Raw genomic sequence first — 15,893 nt, 5'->3', positions numbered from 1 at the left:
GGCTGATTCAAATGTGGAGATGGCATTGCTGACAGGGAGAGCCAACCATGGTGCTCCTGAGGGGGAGCAGAGAGAAGGAAAGTCTGTGAGGTCACGCTCCAGCTGAGGACAGGAGCCTGTATTGAAGAGCCTCACGTGCTGCCACTCGCTGACATTCTCAGCTTCTCATGTCGTCCCTGGCAGCAGATAACGGTGGCGGTTCCGGCGGATGTTTGATGACTCAGAGCTGGTTTGTGGCAGCATGAGGGTGGCGACATTTGACTGTGTTGGTTTAGCTAACGGACTCAGAGGTGGCTGAACTTAGTGTTAGCGAAAGTGATCGGAGTGAGTCATCAGAACAAAGAGGCAGTGTGCTCGCTCACTATGTCAACGCCTGCAGGTGAGTGATGCCGACACACCCTCATCCTGATCCGGTTGGGCTGGTTCCTGGTGTTCCTGGAGAGTGGGATCAGGAGGAGCACCGGGAGGAATTTGAGTCTTGCTGAGGTCTGGTCCTGCTCCATCAGCATTCACACTGGAACACCTGTGTCCGCTGTCATCCGCCAGGTGGCGCTCCACTATGATGACTTTTGCTGAAAACACACACTCATTGCAAGGAACTGAACCAGCTGCTGAATCGAGTCTGGACCCGTGTCGGACTTGTGTAGGACTCGAATAAGTTTTGGTCGGCAAAAACATCCCAGCATTATAGTCCTGCCTGTGGTATGATGAGGTCCTGGTGGCCTGGGTGCAGGTCTCACTCACCTTTATGATGATGATGATGATGATGATGATGAAGCCACATCATTTGGCCTCCTGACATTTGTCACTTCAATTGTCCACTTACCAACATGGCCCATTCATTCACCCTCTCATCCTCTCAGTCACCCTCTTCATTCACCCTCTCCATTCATCCTCTCAGTCATCCTCTTCATTCACCCTCTCATCCTCTCAGTCACCCTCTTCATTCACCCTCTTATCCTCTCAGTCACCCTCTTCATTCACCCTCTCATCCTCTCAGTCACCCTCTTCATTCACCCGCTCTTCCTCTCAGTCATCCTCTTCATTCACCCTCTTATCCTCTCAGTCACCCTCTTCATTCACCCTCTCATCCTCTCAGTCACCCTCTTCATTCACCCTCTTATCCTCTCAGTCACCCTCTTCATTCATCCTCTCAGTCACCCTCTTCATTCACCCTCTTATCCTCTCAGTCACCCTCTTCATTCATCCTCTCAGTCACCCTCTTCATTCACCCTCTCTTCCTCTCAGTCATCCTCTTCATTCACCCTCTTATCCTCTCACTCACCCTCTTCATTCACCCTCTCATCCTCTTTCACCCTCTTCATTCACCAGCTCTTCCTCTCAGTCATCCTCTTCATTCACCCTCTTATCCTCTCAGTCACCCTCTTCATTCACCCTCTCATCCTCTCAGTCACCCTCTTCATTCATCCTCTCAGTCACCCTCTTCATTCACCCTCTCATCCTCTCAGTCACCCTCTTCATTCATCCTCTCAGTCACCCTCTTCATTGACCCTCTCATCCTCTCAGTCATCCTCTTCATTCACCCTCTCATCTACATTGGCGTGTTTAAGCTTATCTGTTCTAAATCTTCGGGAAACACTGTCTTGTGGGGACCATTTTGCTGGACCCCACACGGTAAAGCCTCAATTTGAGGATGAAGACTTCAAAATAACCGGGTCATTGTTGTTGGGTTTCAGTTTGGATCAGAGTCCTGGTTGTATTGAGCCATGTGTTTAGGACGGTTAGGTCTAAGGGGAGAGGCTGGGGAAAGTGTTATGGTGACGAGAGGTCCTCACAAGATGGTGTGATAAACCATGTGTGTGTAACATGATCTCTCCCTCAGCGGCAGGACATGGATCAGAGCAGTGTGTCACAGGAACTTCCATAAAAGGCAGCAGGAAGTTGTGTTGGTTTTTGTGTTGGTGTCTGTGCATTTCTGAACATGTTGCATTTTCCTTTGTTTACAGTGGGAGCATCCTGATCTGTTGAAAGGTGACATGGAAACAGCTGAAGGAAGTTTGATAGTGTCAACTGTTTTATTGGGTTTGCGCTGAGTCAGCAGGAAAAAAAGTGGCCGGCATTCAGGTGAGTGAGTGGCAGAGACAGAGGGGGAGACGACTCTTGGAGCTTTGTCTCTTTTGTCTTCTGGAGGTGCTGAGTTTCACTTTGGGACTTGGAAACTCTGATTTCCACCGGTCCCTGACTCAACCGAGGGTTTGACCCGTCTCTGATGACTTGCTCAGATGGCATCCACAGTGACACCAGGACCGGAACCAGAACCGTTGCCAGGCCCTGCTCGGGTTTCCGCCCTTCCAGTAAACGTTTATCAGCTAGGAGGAAAGCGGAAGTGAAATGTGAGTCACCCGGACCAGCTCCACCAATCGCATTCCTCCTCCCCGCCCACATGGCTCATCTTGGCCAATCAGGAACCGGCATGAGACTTTCATTCATTCCTCAAACAGCTCAGTGAGTCCTCACGTTCTCCTCAAGGTTCTGACATGAGTGGGTGGAGGAATGTGTGTGTTCTCGTGACTCTCTGTTCAAGCATGCTGAGTGTGTGTGTCTATGGGTGAGATTGTGTGTGACTGTGTCACCGCTGTTGGTCAATATTGTTATCAGTTTGTGGGGTGATTTATGGCCGAGGTTTGTGTAGAATGTGTGTCTATGTTTAGAGTGTGTCCGGTGTGTGTTTATGTTTCCAGTGTGTGTTTTGTGTGTCTCTGTCTTCATGTCTAGAGTATGTGTGTGTGTACAGCGTCTTCTTGTGTGTCTCCATGTGTTTTGATTGTGGGTCTCGTTGTGTGTGTTAAGACTAGTTAGTGACTTTGATCTCAAGGGTTTTGTATTGTGATCATTTGTGCCAGTGTGAGTGTCTTGATGTGTTTTAACTTTATTGACTCTTGTCACGGTTGTTCAAATGACATTTACATGTCGATACTTGTGGCTGGTTGTGCGACTGATGAAGTCGGAAGTGCAGTCGGGCTTTAATGTGTGGGGTCAAAGTTCAAGTTTAACTGCGTATGCACTCTTCGTGTGACTCTGCCAGCTGCTGTGTGTGTGTGTTACTGCGGACTAAACACACATCATATGAGCCGTCCGGCCTCCAGCACCACAGCCAGCACTTGTACAACACTAACATCCGTGTCAGTCTGTATGTGTGTGTGTGTGTGTGTTTGTTTTACACCGAATGTGTGTGCGTGTGTGTGTGTGTACGAATATCCGCTAGTGAGAGTTTAACACACACTGACATGTTGTGTTGACAACTTTGTCCACGCTGTTGCTGTAGTCTGGTCATCTTCACCTCGAGCACTGTTACTTTGGAGCCTTACATCATGACCAGTTCCTCCTCACCTCTCTCTTTCTCCCCCTTCATGTGTTCACAACTTTTCAAAACTTTACTCTTCTTAACAATTTAAATAATAATAAATATTTTGGGTTTTCAATGTCTTTGCTCATCTTTGCTTTCACGTGAGAACTGATTCATGATAGCAGGGCAATACCGGTGCTCTGATGTTGTGTTGCGTGACACACACACACACACACACACACACACACACACACACACTCTGAGAGAAGTGCTCCGTATCAGTCGTCAGCTCCATTACCACTTACAGTGAAGCACTTTCCCTGGAAAGGTGCAGCGTCTCTGAGTTTCCTAGAGAGCATGCAACATTACGTAACCTCGTGTGTGTGTGTGTGTGTGTGTGTGTGTGTGTGTGTGTGTGTGTGTGTGTGTGTGTGTGTGTGTGTGTGTGTGTGTGTGTGTGTGTGTGTGTGCGCTTGATCTTCACTTGTGGGGCCAGTTCTTGACAAAACACCATATGACTTTGCGGGGACCATTTGGCTGGACCCCACAAATTCAAACCTCAATTTGAGGACTGAGTCATTGCAACTGAGTCTAAGTTTGGTTCAGATTCCTGGTTCAGGTGAGCCATGTGCTTTGGTGGGGTATGTTTAAGGTGAGAGGCTGGGGAAAGGGTCATATATATATATATATATATATAGATATATATATATATATATATATATACACACACAACACAAACCTGTGTGTGTGTTCCGTATTACTCTCTCAACTTGCTTCACACAACTATGAAGGAGGTCAGTGAACCCAGTTTCTGAACTTTCTACAGGAACCAGCGCTTATGTTCAGGCGGAGGGAAGAGGACGAGCTGGAACGCGAGTGACCCCATGAGTGACCCTGTGACACTGGGGTTTAAACTGGATTACCTAACCAGCAATTACTAAACCAAGATTTTAGTTTAAAAAACAATTTTGTCTTTGAATAAGTGGATAAATTGTCTTGACCTTTGACCTTGTTTTTGATTTCTGTCCAAAGTTGTGATTTTTTTTTCACTTGTCTCAATTTAATAATTTCATTTTATTGGTTGATTTATGGATTTTAATTTATTTTTAAGTTCATCGATTGGATTTGTTTATTTTTTTTCCCAGTTTTACTTTTGCTTCTGTTTTTCTTTGACACAGAGTTGAGTTTATATTTTTGTGTCGTTGTTTGGTTAGTTCATTTTTTTGGTCCTGGGTTTAATCCCACTTCATGTTTGGTCCCAAAAGTCAGAAGGTTGGGACAAAGCAGAGCGGTGACATGTGTCAAGTGGGTGGAGTCAGAATGAAGACAAGGCTCTTCAGCTGGCACATTTCATTTTCATCATCTAGGCAGGTCGTTGCTTCGGTGGTGGAATCATGAATCATTGCACAACGCTGCACGTCTGAAACTAAAATCCAGGAATTCATGTGTTGCTCAAGAGCGCCAGGATTCAAATTTGTGGTTGCCACAGGACACGAATTTGAATGGAATTTGCATGCGAGTCGACCTGAGGCAGCAGAGACATGGAGGGGTGGGGATGGGGGGCAATAATCTTGACAGGGATCAGCAGAGTGAAACCTGAAAGCAGCTGTTGTCAGAGAAGTGACCAAGAAAACATTCAGAAGAATGTCAGCAGAAAAAAAATGGAGAAAAAAAACAGTTGTGGCATCAAACAGCAAAGGAAGCGCTCTTCATCCCTTCAGGTCAGGTCACTTTCAAGTCTTCAGCAGGTCGTCAGTTTGAGACTCAGACCGCAGCAGACAATGACACGAAGTCCTAACATCATAAAGAACTTCTTCTGTCTCGTCTCTCAGCGCCCTCTACTGGCGAGCTGCAGACTTGCCTGCAGCGCTCAGCCGGAGTAGCTTTCTGAGTCACATGGTGGGGAAGCAGTTTGAGTCAACGAGTTAACACCTCAGAGGAGTGAGTAATCGCACACACACACTAACGGCTCCATGTCACTGAACATCTGTCGTTTACTGCCGGAGAATAAAAGACTTGAACGGTTGAAAGAGATTTATACTCCGACCACAACTGCTCAGCCTAGTGGACGGTTACCTGAGGTGAACATGTGAACCTTCAACCGATCCACTGTCTTGGTCGGTCGTTGATGATGACAAAGATGTGGTGCTTAATGCTACAAATCATTAACTGGCTGCAGGACGCGTGCGGGGAACCAGTGACTTTCCTGCGACATGGAAGGTCACCGCACTGTGGGTTTTTTCACTTTTGTTTCTCTGGAAACTTCAGTGATGTAGGACTGAAACCCAGCCAGGCAGAACTCACCCACTCACAAACACACTCTCCTGTGACACTTGGAAGAACACTCATTCATGGATGGGGTTTCGAGTACGTCTCCATTTGGCCGCTCTGTGACAGTGAATTTGCTCAACAGTACTGCAGCTGTGGTCGGCAGCAAGAGTCTGACGACAAATGTTATGAGTCCACCTGAAGAGCTTGACTGATTCCCACTCATCTCTTATATCTACGTTGAGGTCAGTATCACACAGCGTCACCTAGATGCGTGTGTGTGTGGGTTTGGTGTTGGAAACACACCTACTTGTGAGGACGCTTTGCTGTGTGGGGACCTTTTTGCCAGTCCCCACAAGGTTAATTTGAGGAGTAAAACCTCAAAGTCATTATGGCAATGAGTGTCCTCACTAAGATAGAAAGACAAACATGAGTGCGTGCATGCTTGTGAGTTTGTGAGACAAAAGTTTGTCTGAAGATTTTAACACAACCAAGAGTTGCATACAGACTCACAACAACACAAAAGTGACTCTCGGGCTTCAGTGTGTGCCGCTGCCTCCTCCTGCTCTCCACACACTCGCCTCCACTTCTTCTTGTTGTGGAGTCCACGTGGACCTCGCTGGGGGAGCGCTTGGCCTCCTGACCCCTGATTGGTTGAAGAGGTCGAGTCCCCTCGCTGCCATTGGTGGAGAGCCCACCACTCAAACTCAGCCAGTGTACTCACATGCGGCAGCAGCACACACTCTGAACAGGGTGTGTGTGTTCCTGGAAGTGTTTACGTCTTCCAGCTACTGCGCGCCAACAGGTGGAGGAATCTACTGACTCTGACACAAACTTGTGTGTCGACTTTGGAGACGTGCCTCCAAGTTAGCTTCTATCTGATCATTTCTCACTGACGCAAGTCACGACAGTGACTCACAGTCACATCACCATGTTTTCAACCTGACCCAAAAGTAAATAAATAGATGTCTTTTGAATGTAGCCATTAGCATGACGATGGGATCCAGTGAAACGTCAGCTGCTGCTGACCACCTCGTGACTGTATCTGGACTCACACCATCTCACTATGGTCCTGGGTCCGGTGTTGGATCCAGAAGACTCTGGACTGGATCGATCCGCGGAAGCCTGAACGGCGCGCTCACGTGTCAAACATGAAAACAGACGGCTGAAAAGAGTTTCCTGGAAGAAGCCGAAGAAAGTATGAGACGGAGGAGGAACTCTATTGTGGCCCCCCGCCGCCCCCTACTCTCTCTCCTGTCAGCCTCTTTGTCCCCCGTCATAATGGGGGTCGTTTGATCACCCCGAAACTGCTGATTACCAGTCAGGACGCTTTTTAAGGTCGGACCTCAAAAACATGTCCAACAATACGGAACAGAGAAGTAGTTCCTCCGCACGGCCCCCGTCTCTGATAATAGGCTTTTGAAACCCCCCCTCCTCTACCTCTACCCCGCTGCCCCAAGAGCTACCTTTCCAAAACATGCTGCAGCGGGCGAGCGGCGAGGCCTCCGGGGACTAGTACCCTGAGCACTTCTTAGAACATGTGTGTGTGAGTGCAACACTGCATGTGGGTTTATGTTGGAGCGTGTGTGTGTGAGACGGTGTGACTGTGTCTGTGTTTCTGCATTTGCAAAACAAAGTTTCAAATCAGACCTGAATTCACTCATTCATCTATCAGCTCTGTTCATCCAGTCACATCTACATGAGCCTCCAACCTTGTATATCCCACTGCGACCTGGACCAGCACCAGTGGAGAGATCGCAGGTATAAGGGTGAACGTGGAGAACGCGGAGCAGAAGGAGAACAGGTCACAGGCGACGCAGGCAGAGAGAGTGGGTCAGAGTGAGGTGCTCTGAGAGAAGATGGATGTTTGGGTCTGACAAGTCTTCACCGGAGGAGCTGCCTTGAGAAGGTCCGACAGTTGGAAACATGAAACTGGATCTGGGAGCCGCTCCGCAGGAATGTGGAGGATCCAGTTGCTGCTCCCCAAGCCTCCGTGGGGTACCCTCTCCTTCCATCTGTTGCCTCTTTCTTCTCTGGCCCAGCATTTTCCTCTCAATCTTCACATCGTTTCTTTATTATTTTATGTATTTCCCCCCCTCTTTGTTTTTTCACTGGGTAATATTGAAGCTTTCAAATGTTTTTTCTTTGCTTTTAACGCTCCTCTTCTGTCACCAACTCATCAAGACCGCCACGTTCTGGACAAACACAGACCTCCATGCTAACAGTTGAGCGAGAGCATTTTTGGGGCTCCTCTGGGCTGATTGGCCCGCTCCTTCTGGACTCCATTGTCCGGGAGCGGAGCTGATAATTGCATTTTCCGTCCGCAACAATTACGAATTAAAGTCAGCGACTCCGCGGGGGGGTAATGGGGGTCGGCGGGGGGTCGCCACCGTGACGCTGAATAGACTCTGGCGGCTCAGAGTCAGGACAGGACTCTATTGTCTTGGGGAAGTGGATCCTCAAGAGACCTTTGAACCGCTGAGGATTTAGGATCATTAGCCGCTGACCCCCGTCCCCTCACCTCGGCACTTAACTCACCCTTTCACCCCCAAATCTCCCAGTTCTCCAACCTCGCTGCCACCCCCCGAACCCCCGGGGGAGACTTAAGTCCTAACAGTGGCTCAGCAGTCTTTTGTAACGCCAGAGAAGTCCAGCTGAGTAGCTCCACAGTCTTCGGCTGGTTTGACCTCCTGGGTGGACCTCCATCGCTAAACTCAAGTTTAGTTGTGTAGGTGAGACTGTTGGAGGGTCAAAGGTCTGATATCGGTACATCATAACTCAGCCCGACTCTTCCCAGAACCAGAGTAGGTTGGACGAGCCACTTGTGGATTGGATGGTTGAGTGAACGGAAATGATGGACGAGTCATGCGGGTGGTTGATGTCCAGATGTTCCTGGCAGTCCTGAGAAGCCAAGTCAAGGCTCTCCTCATGGTAGACCTGGTCTCTCACCGGATGCGTTCCACTTGCATCGTTCATGACACTGTGCATTAACCTGCGCCTTAGGAACAAGGGTGACTCGATAGATGACTCGACATCATTGCTGCTGACTGGAGCGGCGAGTCGGACCAGCTGTAACTGCGAGGGTGTTGCCAAGTGTGCCGCCTGTGTTAGCGTGCTAGCATGTTAGCATGTGTCAAACACCAAATGTCCTCAGAGCAAATGGGACAGTGTCCAACCTGAAGGATGAGCGTGCAGCTGTGACACGCCGCTTGACATTTGACCTCGCTGAGAACACAACACGCTCACGTGCAGGAGACGCACACACAGAGCTGTCACCACTGGATCCAGTCCCAAAACACACAGGGTCTACTCATCAGTCGAGTCACTGGAGAACTCGAGTCATTCTTGGCTCTGACTCCAAGAGGGACTCGTCCGCATGCCTGCGTTTACTTCTGAGCTTCACATTTACGACATGATGTGCTGCTTCAAGCCTTCGTCATCTCATTTGAGAATGTAGCATGATGTCGCTAGGCTAACGTTGAAGCTCTGTCTCATGTTTGATGATGTCATACAGTTAAAACATCCACAAAGTAACACAAGCTCACGGAGGGATGAACGGATGAGCAGCACATGAAGGATGACTCACGTTCAGGTTACACTGGAGTGTTTGCTCACAGCAGGACAACAGGTGTGTGTGTGTGTTGAGTCAATTATCAGGATCCATGTGTGACAGCAAGACAGATTGAGGCAACAGATGCGCTCGTAACTTTCACTGGCAAAACATTAGTCGGTGTGTGTGTGTGTGTCACACATGAGAAGCCTGGCAGCAGCGTCCTCTACATGACTTGTGGCTCCGTGTGAAGGATTGTGTTTTTACTTTCACTCTACAGGATGCTAAATGCAAGTGATGTTGACTGAGCTAAAAACCCACGTCTCCACCACTGGCGTCCTGCTCTCCTTCAGCTCTGTGACTCAACACACACTTTTGCTGCGTTTCCATCCCCTTCAAATGTCCACGTGGAAACCTGCCAACCAAGAAGCATGACCCCAAAGACTTGTCAGTTGCAGCCCGCCCAGTGTTCACACACACTTTCACTTCTTGAATTGATGTTCACCCCAGAGTTGTCACAATAGGTGTGTGTGTGTGTTTCAGCGCAGGTCTGTTTGAATCTGGGTGTGTGTTTGCATGAGTGAGTACGTGTGTGTTTGACTGCGTTTTCCTGTTTCCGATAAAAAGGCCCCTTCATTGTTGCAGAAATGTACTTCAAAGGAACCCGTGGTTCTGATCCTGTCATGTGACCGCAGTGACACCTGCTGTCACTGCGGTCACTGCTTGTCACTCATGACTCATCCTGCAGTCACAGAAAAAAAATCTGACATTTGTCCTCGATTTGGCCTCGACCTTCTGAGTGCTATCAATAGATACGTTTTTTTTATATCTTGTTTCATTGTGTATTGCACTTTTTAAATCTGTTCTAGATGTAAGAAACAGGAAGAGTGTAAAAGAGTTAAATCTACTTTAGTGTGATTTGTATCTGTCGACAGCCCAACTGTACAGTATATCTTCTGCCCACCTGAATGCAGCTTACCACCCACTTTTTGGTCCCGACCCAATAGCTTTTATCTTGATAGACTGCATGAGTCTATCAAGATAAAAGCAACTTTCGACCAACAAAAACTGTTGACAAATGTGGGTCAGGTTTGTTTACAGCTGATGTAACAACAACAGACCCACTGCTGTGCAACAGTTGAGGCACACACACAGCAGCTGTTGTGTCAACAGCCGCTACAACTGTCATTCATTCATGGATTGTGGGGAATGGTCAGGAAGGCAGCGGCGGCTCAGTCCTGTGTGGAAGGGCAGCAGCTCTACTCCGAGTCTCTACACGACCGAGTTCCCCTGCAAACTCATCGCTCAGGCATCACACTCTGGCCGGAGAACCCTCCGCTGCAGCGTCAATATTGGCGCGCTTGTTCTCAGAAGAAGTGTCGGATGTTCCTGCACATCCCTGTTTTCCCTACATGTTTGTGAAGTGGACGCGACGCCGTCGAACCAACAGCCTCTCCAAACATCCTCACAGATCTTTGTTCAGGAACGTTTCGTTGTCGTCACTTCTCGCTTGTCGCTCCAACAAAGGTTGTTTTTTTTTTCCTTCTCCTGCCGTCAGATCTTTGCATTCACGCCTCAGCAATTCTCATCTTCCTCTGAGGTTTGTTTTCATCCCCCTGTGTTTTTGCGAGAACGTGAATGTGTGGAAACAAAGGTTTTATCTTTCATCTCATGAAACTTGAGTAAAGTTTCCATCCAAATATAGTCGACAGGAAGTCACACGCTTGAGGTGACGCGGTGGGACTTTTACACCTCTGTGCTGATGAGTTCCCCTCACTGACATGCAGAGGAGGGGACCCCCCCCCCAACACACACTCACACACTCGGCTGACTAATAACAGCAGAAAGTAAATTCCTCTGTTACATCTGAAGCTCTTCAGACCTACAATCATCACAAGATAACACACATTTGTTGATGCTCCCCCGCACTCTTGCCCCTAAACCCCCCAACCCACTGACCCCCACCCCCCAACTGTAGCTCTGGACTGATCCTGCACCTCAGTCTCTTCATCATCAGTCGACTGCAGTTCAGACTTTTTCCCTCCAGTTCTCAAACTTCCCGTGAGAGGATGATGATGATGAAGGAGAGCTCAGAGAGTCGTCACAGTAGGGTGTGAAAGTGTTATTAAAGGTGTGTTGACGTTCATTCAGCTGTCGAGCTTCTCACATTAAAGTCACATCAAACAGGAGCGGGAGACGACGTGTGAACACATGAGGGTCCGCAGACGTCTGAGGAGGACCTGGTCATTCGGGGAGAAGAAGACCTCCAGATGAGGCTCCTGACTTCACATCAGAGTGTGAACGTGTTAAGACAGATGGTGAGGTGATGAATCAGTGAGTCTGAGCAACATGAGAATTCTGGTTCTGATCCAGTTTGTGAATGTTTGCATGTCCATGTGTGTGAGATCCAGGTCTGTGTGTGTGCAACTATGTGAGTGAATGAGTATGTTTGTGTGCGTGTGTGTACTTACTCTGTGGTCTCAGGTTTGCGCAGAGAAGAAATGAAGAATACAATTCAGAGAAGGAGCAAAGAAATTGACAGAAAATGTTTTAGTGATTGTTCCCTGAAGCTTGGTTTCGCTGTCTTTCCATTCATTTGCCGTCTGTTTTTCGCACGGCGTGAGCACTCACTCCCTTTGACGTTTCTTCACTTTCCAACTGAAAAACCTTTTGTTTACAATTTTATGACTGCAGGAAGCAACACAGCTCACCGTCGCACAAACATCTAAAGACTCCTGCTGCCTCAGACCTGTTATCTAGCCTCACCTTGACCCACTTTCCATACGCTCACTCACACGGCCGGCACATGTCCACCTGCACCACATGTTCACTGGGACACATGGAGCCACTCCAGGTTGCGCAACACACGCTCCCACAGCAGAGACTCTGTCAGTCACTGCGAAGCAGGGCAGAGAACTTTTGTCTTCTAGCTCAGCTCTTCACTTCCATCCTCATGACTGGAGACTAATCCCCCTGACCAGCTTCATCCCCTCACTTGAGAACAAGATCCTTGAACTACACCTGGAGAAGTTGATCTCCAGAGGTCCTCTCCATCAACATGTTACTTTTGTGAGTATTTCAGATGTTTGTAGATAAATGTCTATTGAGTTGTCCTGTCTCAACTTTTCTTCGTTCAATGGTTACTGAACCGAATCACTAATCTGACTTAGTCGTGTTGAACCAATGTTTATTTAACACACATTTCCTCTCCTATGATGGTTTTCCAACTGTTTGATTCTTGTACTTCATTCGGCTTGAGTCGGGGGAAGAAAGAACAACGTGTCAAACTCATCCTTTAATTATCTTTTTAAGAAAAGTGCTGGTAAAGAATATTCCATTTCAAATTCAGATAAAAGAAACTAAAATAATTTATGTTACAATAAGAAAAATATATTTACATTAAAAAAAAACTGTACAACATCTGAACGACAATGTAAGAAACCTAGGAGGAGGAGGTAGGTTCAACGCCCGAGAGCTCGCTAAGCCGCCGCCCTGACCGGTAGAGAAGGCAGCAGAAGTGTGGATGAAGACGTCGTCGAACACAGTCAAAGGAAGCATGCAGACTTGGACGACAATCCGAGAACATTCCGGCGCATTCATCTTGTCAGAATGCGGCGTTACAGACGGTTATGCATGTCAACGTACAAACGTCGAGAACATGAACAGGTGGAAAAAAAACAAAGCAAGTTTCAGGCCATGACCTTTGACCTGCCGCAGCGACACCTGAACGTCAATATGGCGGACCGTTGAACAGTCGCGGAGGCAGAACCTTGTGAAGAGCAGCAGTGGACCGGGACACACCAGGTGAGGCAGAGGGTCACTGGTTACTATGGCTACAAGACATCCTGAAGAGATTCAAGTTTCATTCAGCTGCGGCACCGTGTCACGGCTCAACAATCATAAACAGTCAGCAGTCAAGGCATGAGGTTCTGAGTGTCGTCATGGCAATGCTTCCGTCTCTGAAATGTCATTATTGTGCGCTCGTCTGTACAAAGTCTCTTCCCTTATTGCCCCCCCCACCTATGAACACTTGCCCCCCGCTGGACCACACTAGCTGCGAAGCCGCTGCAGCCGCGCCTTCAGCGCTTCCTGCTTGGAGCGCAGTCTGTCCTTCTTGGCCTGCAGCCGGTGGCCCTGGTCCTCCAAACCGTAGATGCAGTCCCGCGCCTTCTTCAGGATCACCACTTTGGACGCCTTGTCGTTGTGCGACAGCTCAGGCACGTTGTCGCGCAGACGCAGGAAGCAGTTCTTGAGTTCGTTGCGCCGCTGCCGCTCCATGACATTGTGTGTCCGCCGCCGCTCCTCCTCGTCCTCAGTCTCCACGGAATTCCGGGATGGGTGCTGGTACCGACTGGAGGAGGACGAGGAGCTGCGGGACGAGTGGTGGTGGTGGTACCGAGAGGAGCCGTCGCTCCCCCGCGAGCGCTTGTTGGAGGGGGGTGGCGAGGCCGGGCATGGGGCGGCATAGTTGTGCTGCAGGTGGATGTCATTGTGGTGGCGCTGGAGAGCTCGCTGCTGCTCCTCTTCACGCTGCCTCCGGCGGGCTGACGCGTCAGGCGATGGACTGGCAGGGCAGCGGCTCACCGTCACCACGTCGATCTCCTCGTCTGGGGACGAAAATGCTGGTGAGTTCAGGAAACTACTATGTGGCCAGTGAACACATTTGTATCCCGGACCCTCTCACTTCCTGTCACACGACTCCAGTTCATGGTCACAGAGCGCACACACACTTGGGGAGAGATCCCAGGTGGGCGCCCAGATAACCGAGGAGCAAAGAACATTCTGGGCTCGGTGCCACTAAACATTAACCATGCAGCCGGACCACTTCAGCACCGTGGCGCTGATAAGCACGACAATAACTTGCCTCTTATCTGGACGCCAACTTCAAAGGCAGAGAGGAACTCACCGGAGTCGCTGGATGAGTAGAGCTCGCCGCCGGTGGAGCTGTAGTCCGACGTGGCCTCGCTAAGCTCCTGAGTGTCCATCAGGTTCTGGCAGTCCAGAGTGGAACCGGCGATTTCCTCGAAGATGCTGGTGTCGATGTCGGACAGCAGCGGGCTAGAGCCCAGCATGGAGGACACCAGCTTCTCCTCCAGGATCTTGTCCGTGGTCAGACACTGCCACAGGGAGTCCTCACTGGCCTCCTCTAGGGGGGTCTGGGGCGACCCGCACTGACCCTCCTTCTCATCCCCCTCAGAGTGGAAGAAGTCGCAGGTCCAGTTGATCTTCATGTCGGTGTCCTCCAGCAGGATGTTGGACACGTAGCTCAGCTGGTCCTCTTTGGAGAGCGGCTTCCCCAGCCCAGCCTTCATGGGGGGCGACTGGGGGGGCGTCGGGAGGGCCTGCAGGTCCTTCATCAGGCTCTGGCAGAACTCATCATCCAAGAACAGCGGCTCGCTGTAGAGCCAGTCATGCGACTGTGTGGAGCTCTGCAACATGGTGAAACCTGACGACAAACACAAACACGTTAGCTCCAGCAGCCACGTGCGCCCCGACCCACACTGAGAGGCCAACAGCGGCGCTCCGCTCTTAACTATGTTTACAACACCGCCCCCGCCTGGGAGGGCCGTAAATCACCCCCAAGACTGAGCGCCCCCCCATGACATCACAGCAACAGCTGAGAGAAGCAGAAACACCTGGGGTCCTTTATGACTCGACACCTCAGCTTCACACATCAACACTGTTCACCTGCGGACGCAGAGTTTGCTCGAGTCAAGCGAGGCTCCCGGCGTCTTTTTCCTGATTTCTCATTACTTTATTGAATAAATAAAATAAAAGCTAATGGTTTTAATGGCTGAGCTGCTGTGGAATGTGGACGTATAGCAGGCGAGAACAAAGCGGCAGTGTGAGTGTGAGCGAGCGTGTTCAGGGGTGGGGGGGTTACAGGTTCAGCGAGTTAAATGATGCCTTCATGAGCATGGGAAACCTGAGCTGCAACCAAAATACCCCCGTCAACAGCCAGCACCAGCGCCTTTCCTCACTAAATTCACCCCGAGCACACGGACGACGCATGTTCCTGATAAAACCAGGGACTTCAAATCCAAGTCGTCGCCAACACACGTCGCCGACAAACGCCTCCCTTAAAGACGCCATGTGGGAATGTCGCAGCCGTTTCACGGAAAGTGAAGTGACTTCCCCGGGAGAAGAAGTGGAGACACGCTGCTGGGCGGACACGTCTCCGTCTGAAGCTCGGCGGCCTTTAAACCGGCGCGGGGAAGCGGAGTTGCCCCACGTGAAGTCGGCGTGTCTCCGCGTCACACGCTCGCGACAGCACCGGCACCTCTCCTCTCACTCACATGGTCGCTTACGCAGACGAGCCGCTCAGAGATCAAAGTAGAGTTTAAAGCGCTCACCGTCAGTTTCCGTGCGAAGGAGAAGTCGATCACAAAAACGCGCCAGAAATCCAAACTAGTCCACAAAAGAGCGAGGGTTCAGTGACGATGGGGAGGTTTTCTGCGGGCGGATAGTGAGGAGAAGCAGGGCAGCATGGCTCTCCGGCCGGTCCACTCTCACGCCGCTCCGCTCAGACAGAGTAGGTGTGGCCGCCGGGCTTCGCTCCCATTTATAGACAGGCTGCGCCGGTGTCCTTCCGCGACAGCAAAATCGCGCCAAAATGACTAAAACGGCCGTGTGTTGGTGCGGATGACCCAAAGTACTGTCAGAATATCAGCGACCAATCGATGTTCCCATCCAGTTCAACCGGAAAACTCAAAAATGGACCGGAGTGTGTTATTTTCACGTTGGAAACTGGGACTATGTCGTCTCGCC

The 15,893-nt window shown here is 49.8% G+C and overlaps 1 protein-coding gene across 1 annotated transcript; it reads right to left on the bottom strand.

Annotated features, from left to right (window-relative positions):
- Window positions 1-12,407: 12,407 nt before the first annotated feature.
- On the bottom strand, window positions 12,408-15,644 carry mych (myelocytomatosis oncogene homolog). Its single transcript, XM_053868392.1, has 3 exons — window positions 15,479-15,644; window positions 14,032-14,571; window positions 12,408-13,732 (listed from the first exon to the last, which is right to left on the bottom strand). Exons 2-3 carry the CDS (start codon window positions 14,561-14,563, stop codon window positions 13,176-13,178), a joined length of 1,089 nt encoding a protein of 362 aa, XP_053724367.1. The 5' UTR covers window positions 14,564-14,571; window positions 15,479-15,644; the 3' UTR covers window positions 12,408-13,175.
- Window positions 15,645-15,893: the final 249 nt, after the last annotated feature.

Source organism: Synchiropus splendidus, chromosome 6 (assembly GCF_027744825.2).
Source record: "Synchiropus splendidus isolate RoL2022-P1 chromosome 6, RoL_Sspl_1.0, whole genome shotgun sequence".
In the NCBI taxonomy this organism is placed as follows: Eukaryota; Metazoa; Chordata; class Actinopteri; order Syngnathiformes; family Callionymidae; genus Synchiropus; species Synchiropus splendidus.
This window is presented reverse-complemented; position numbering and strand designations above follow the sequence as displayed.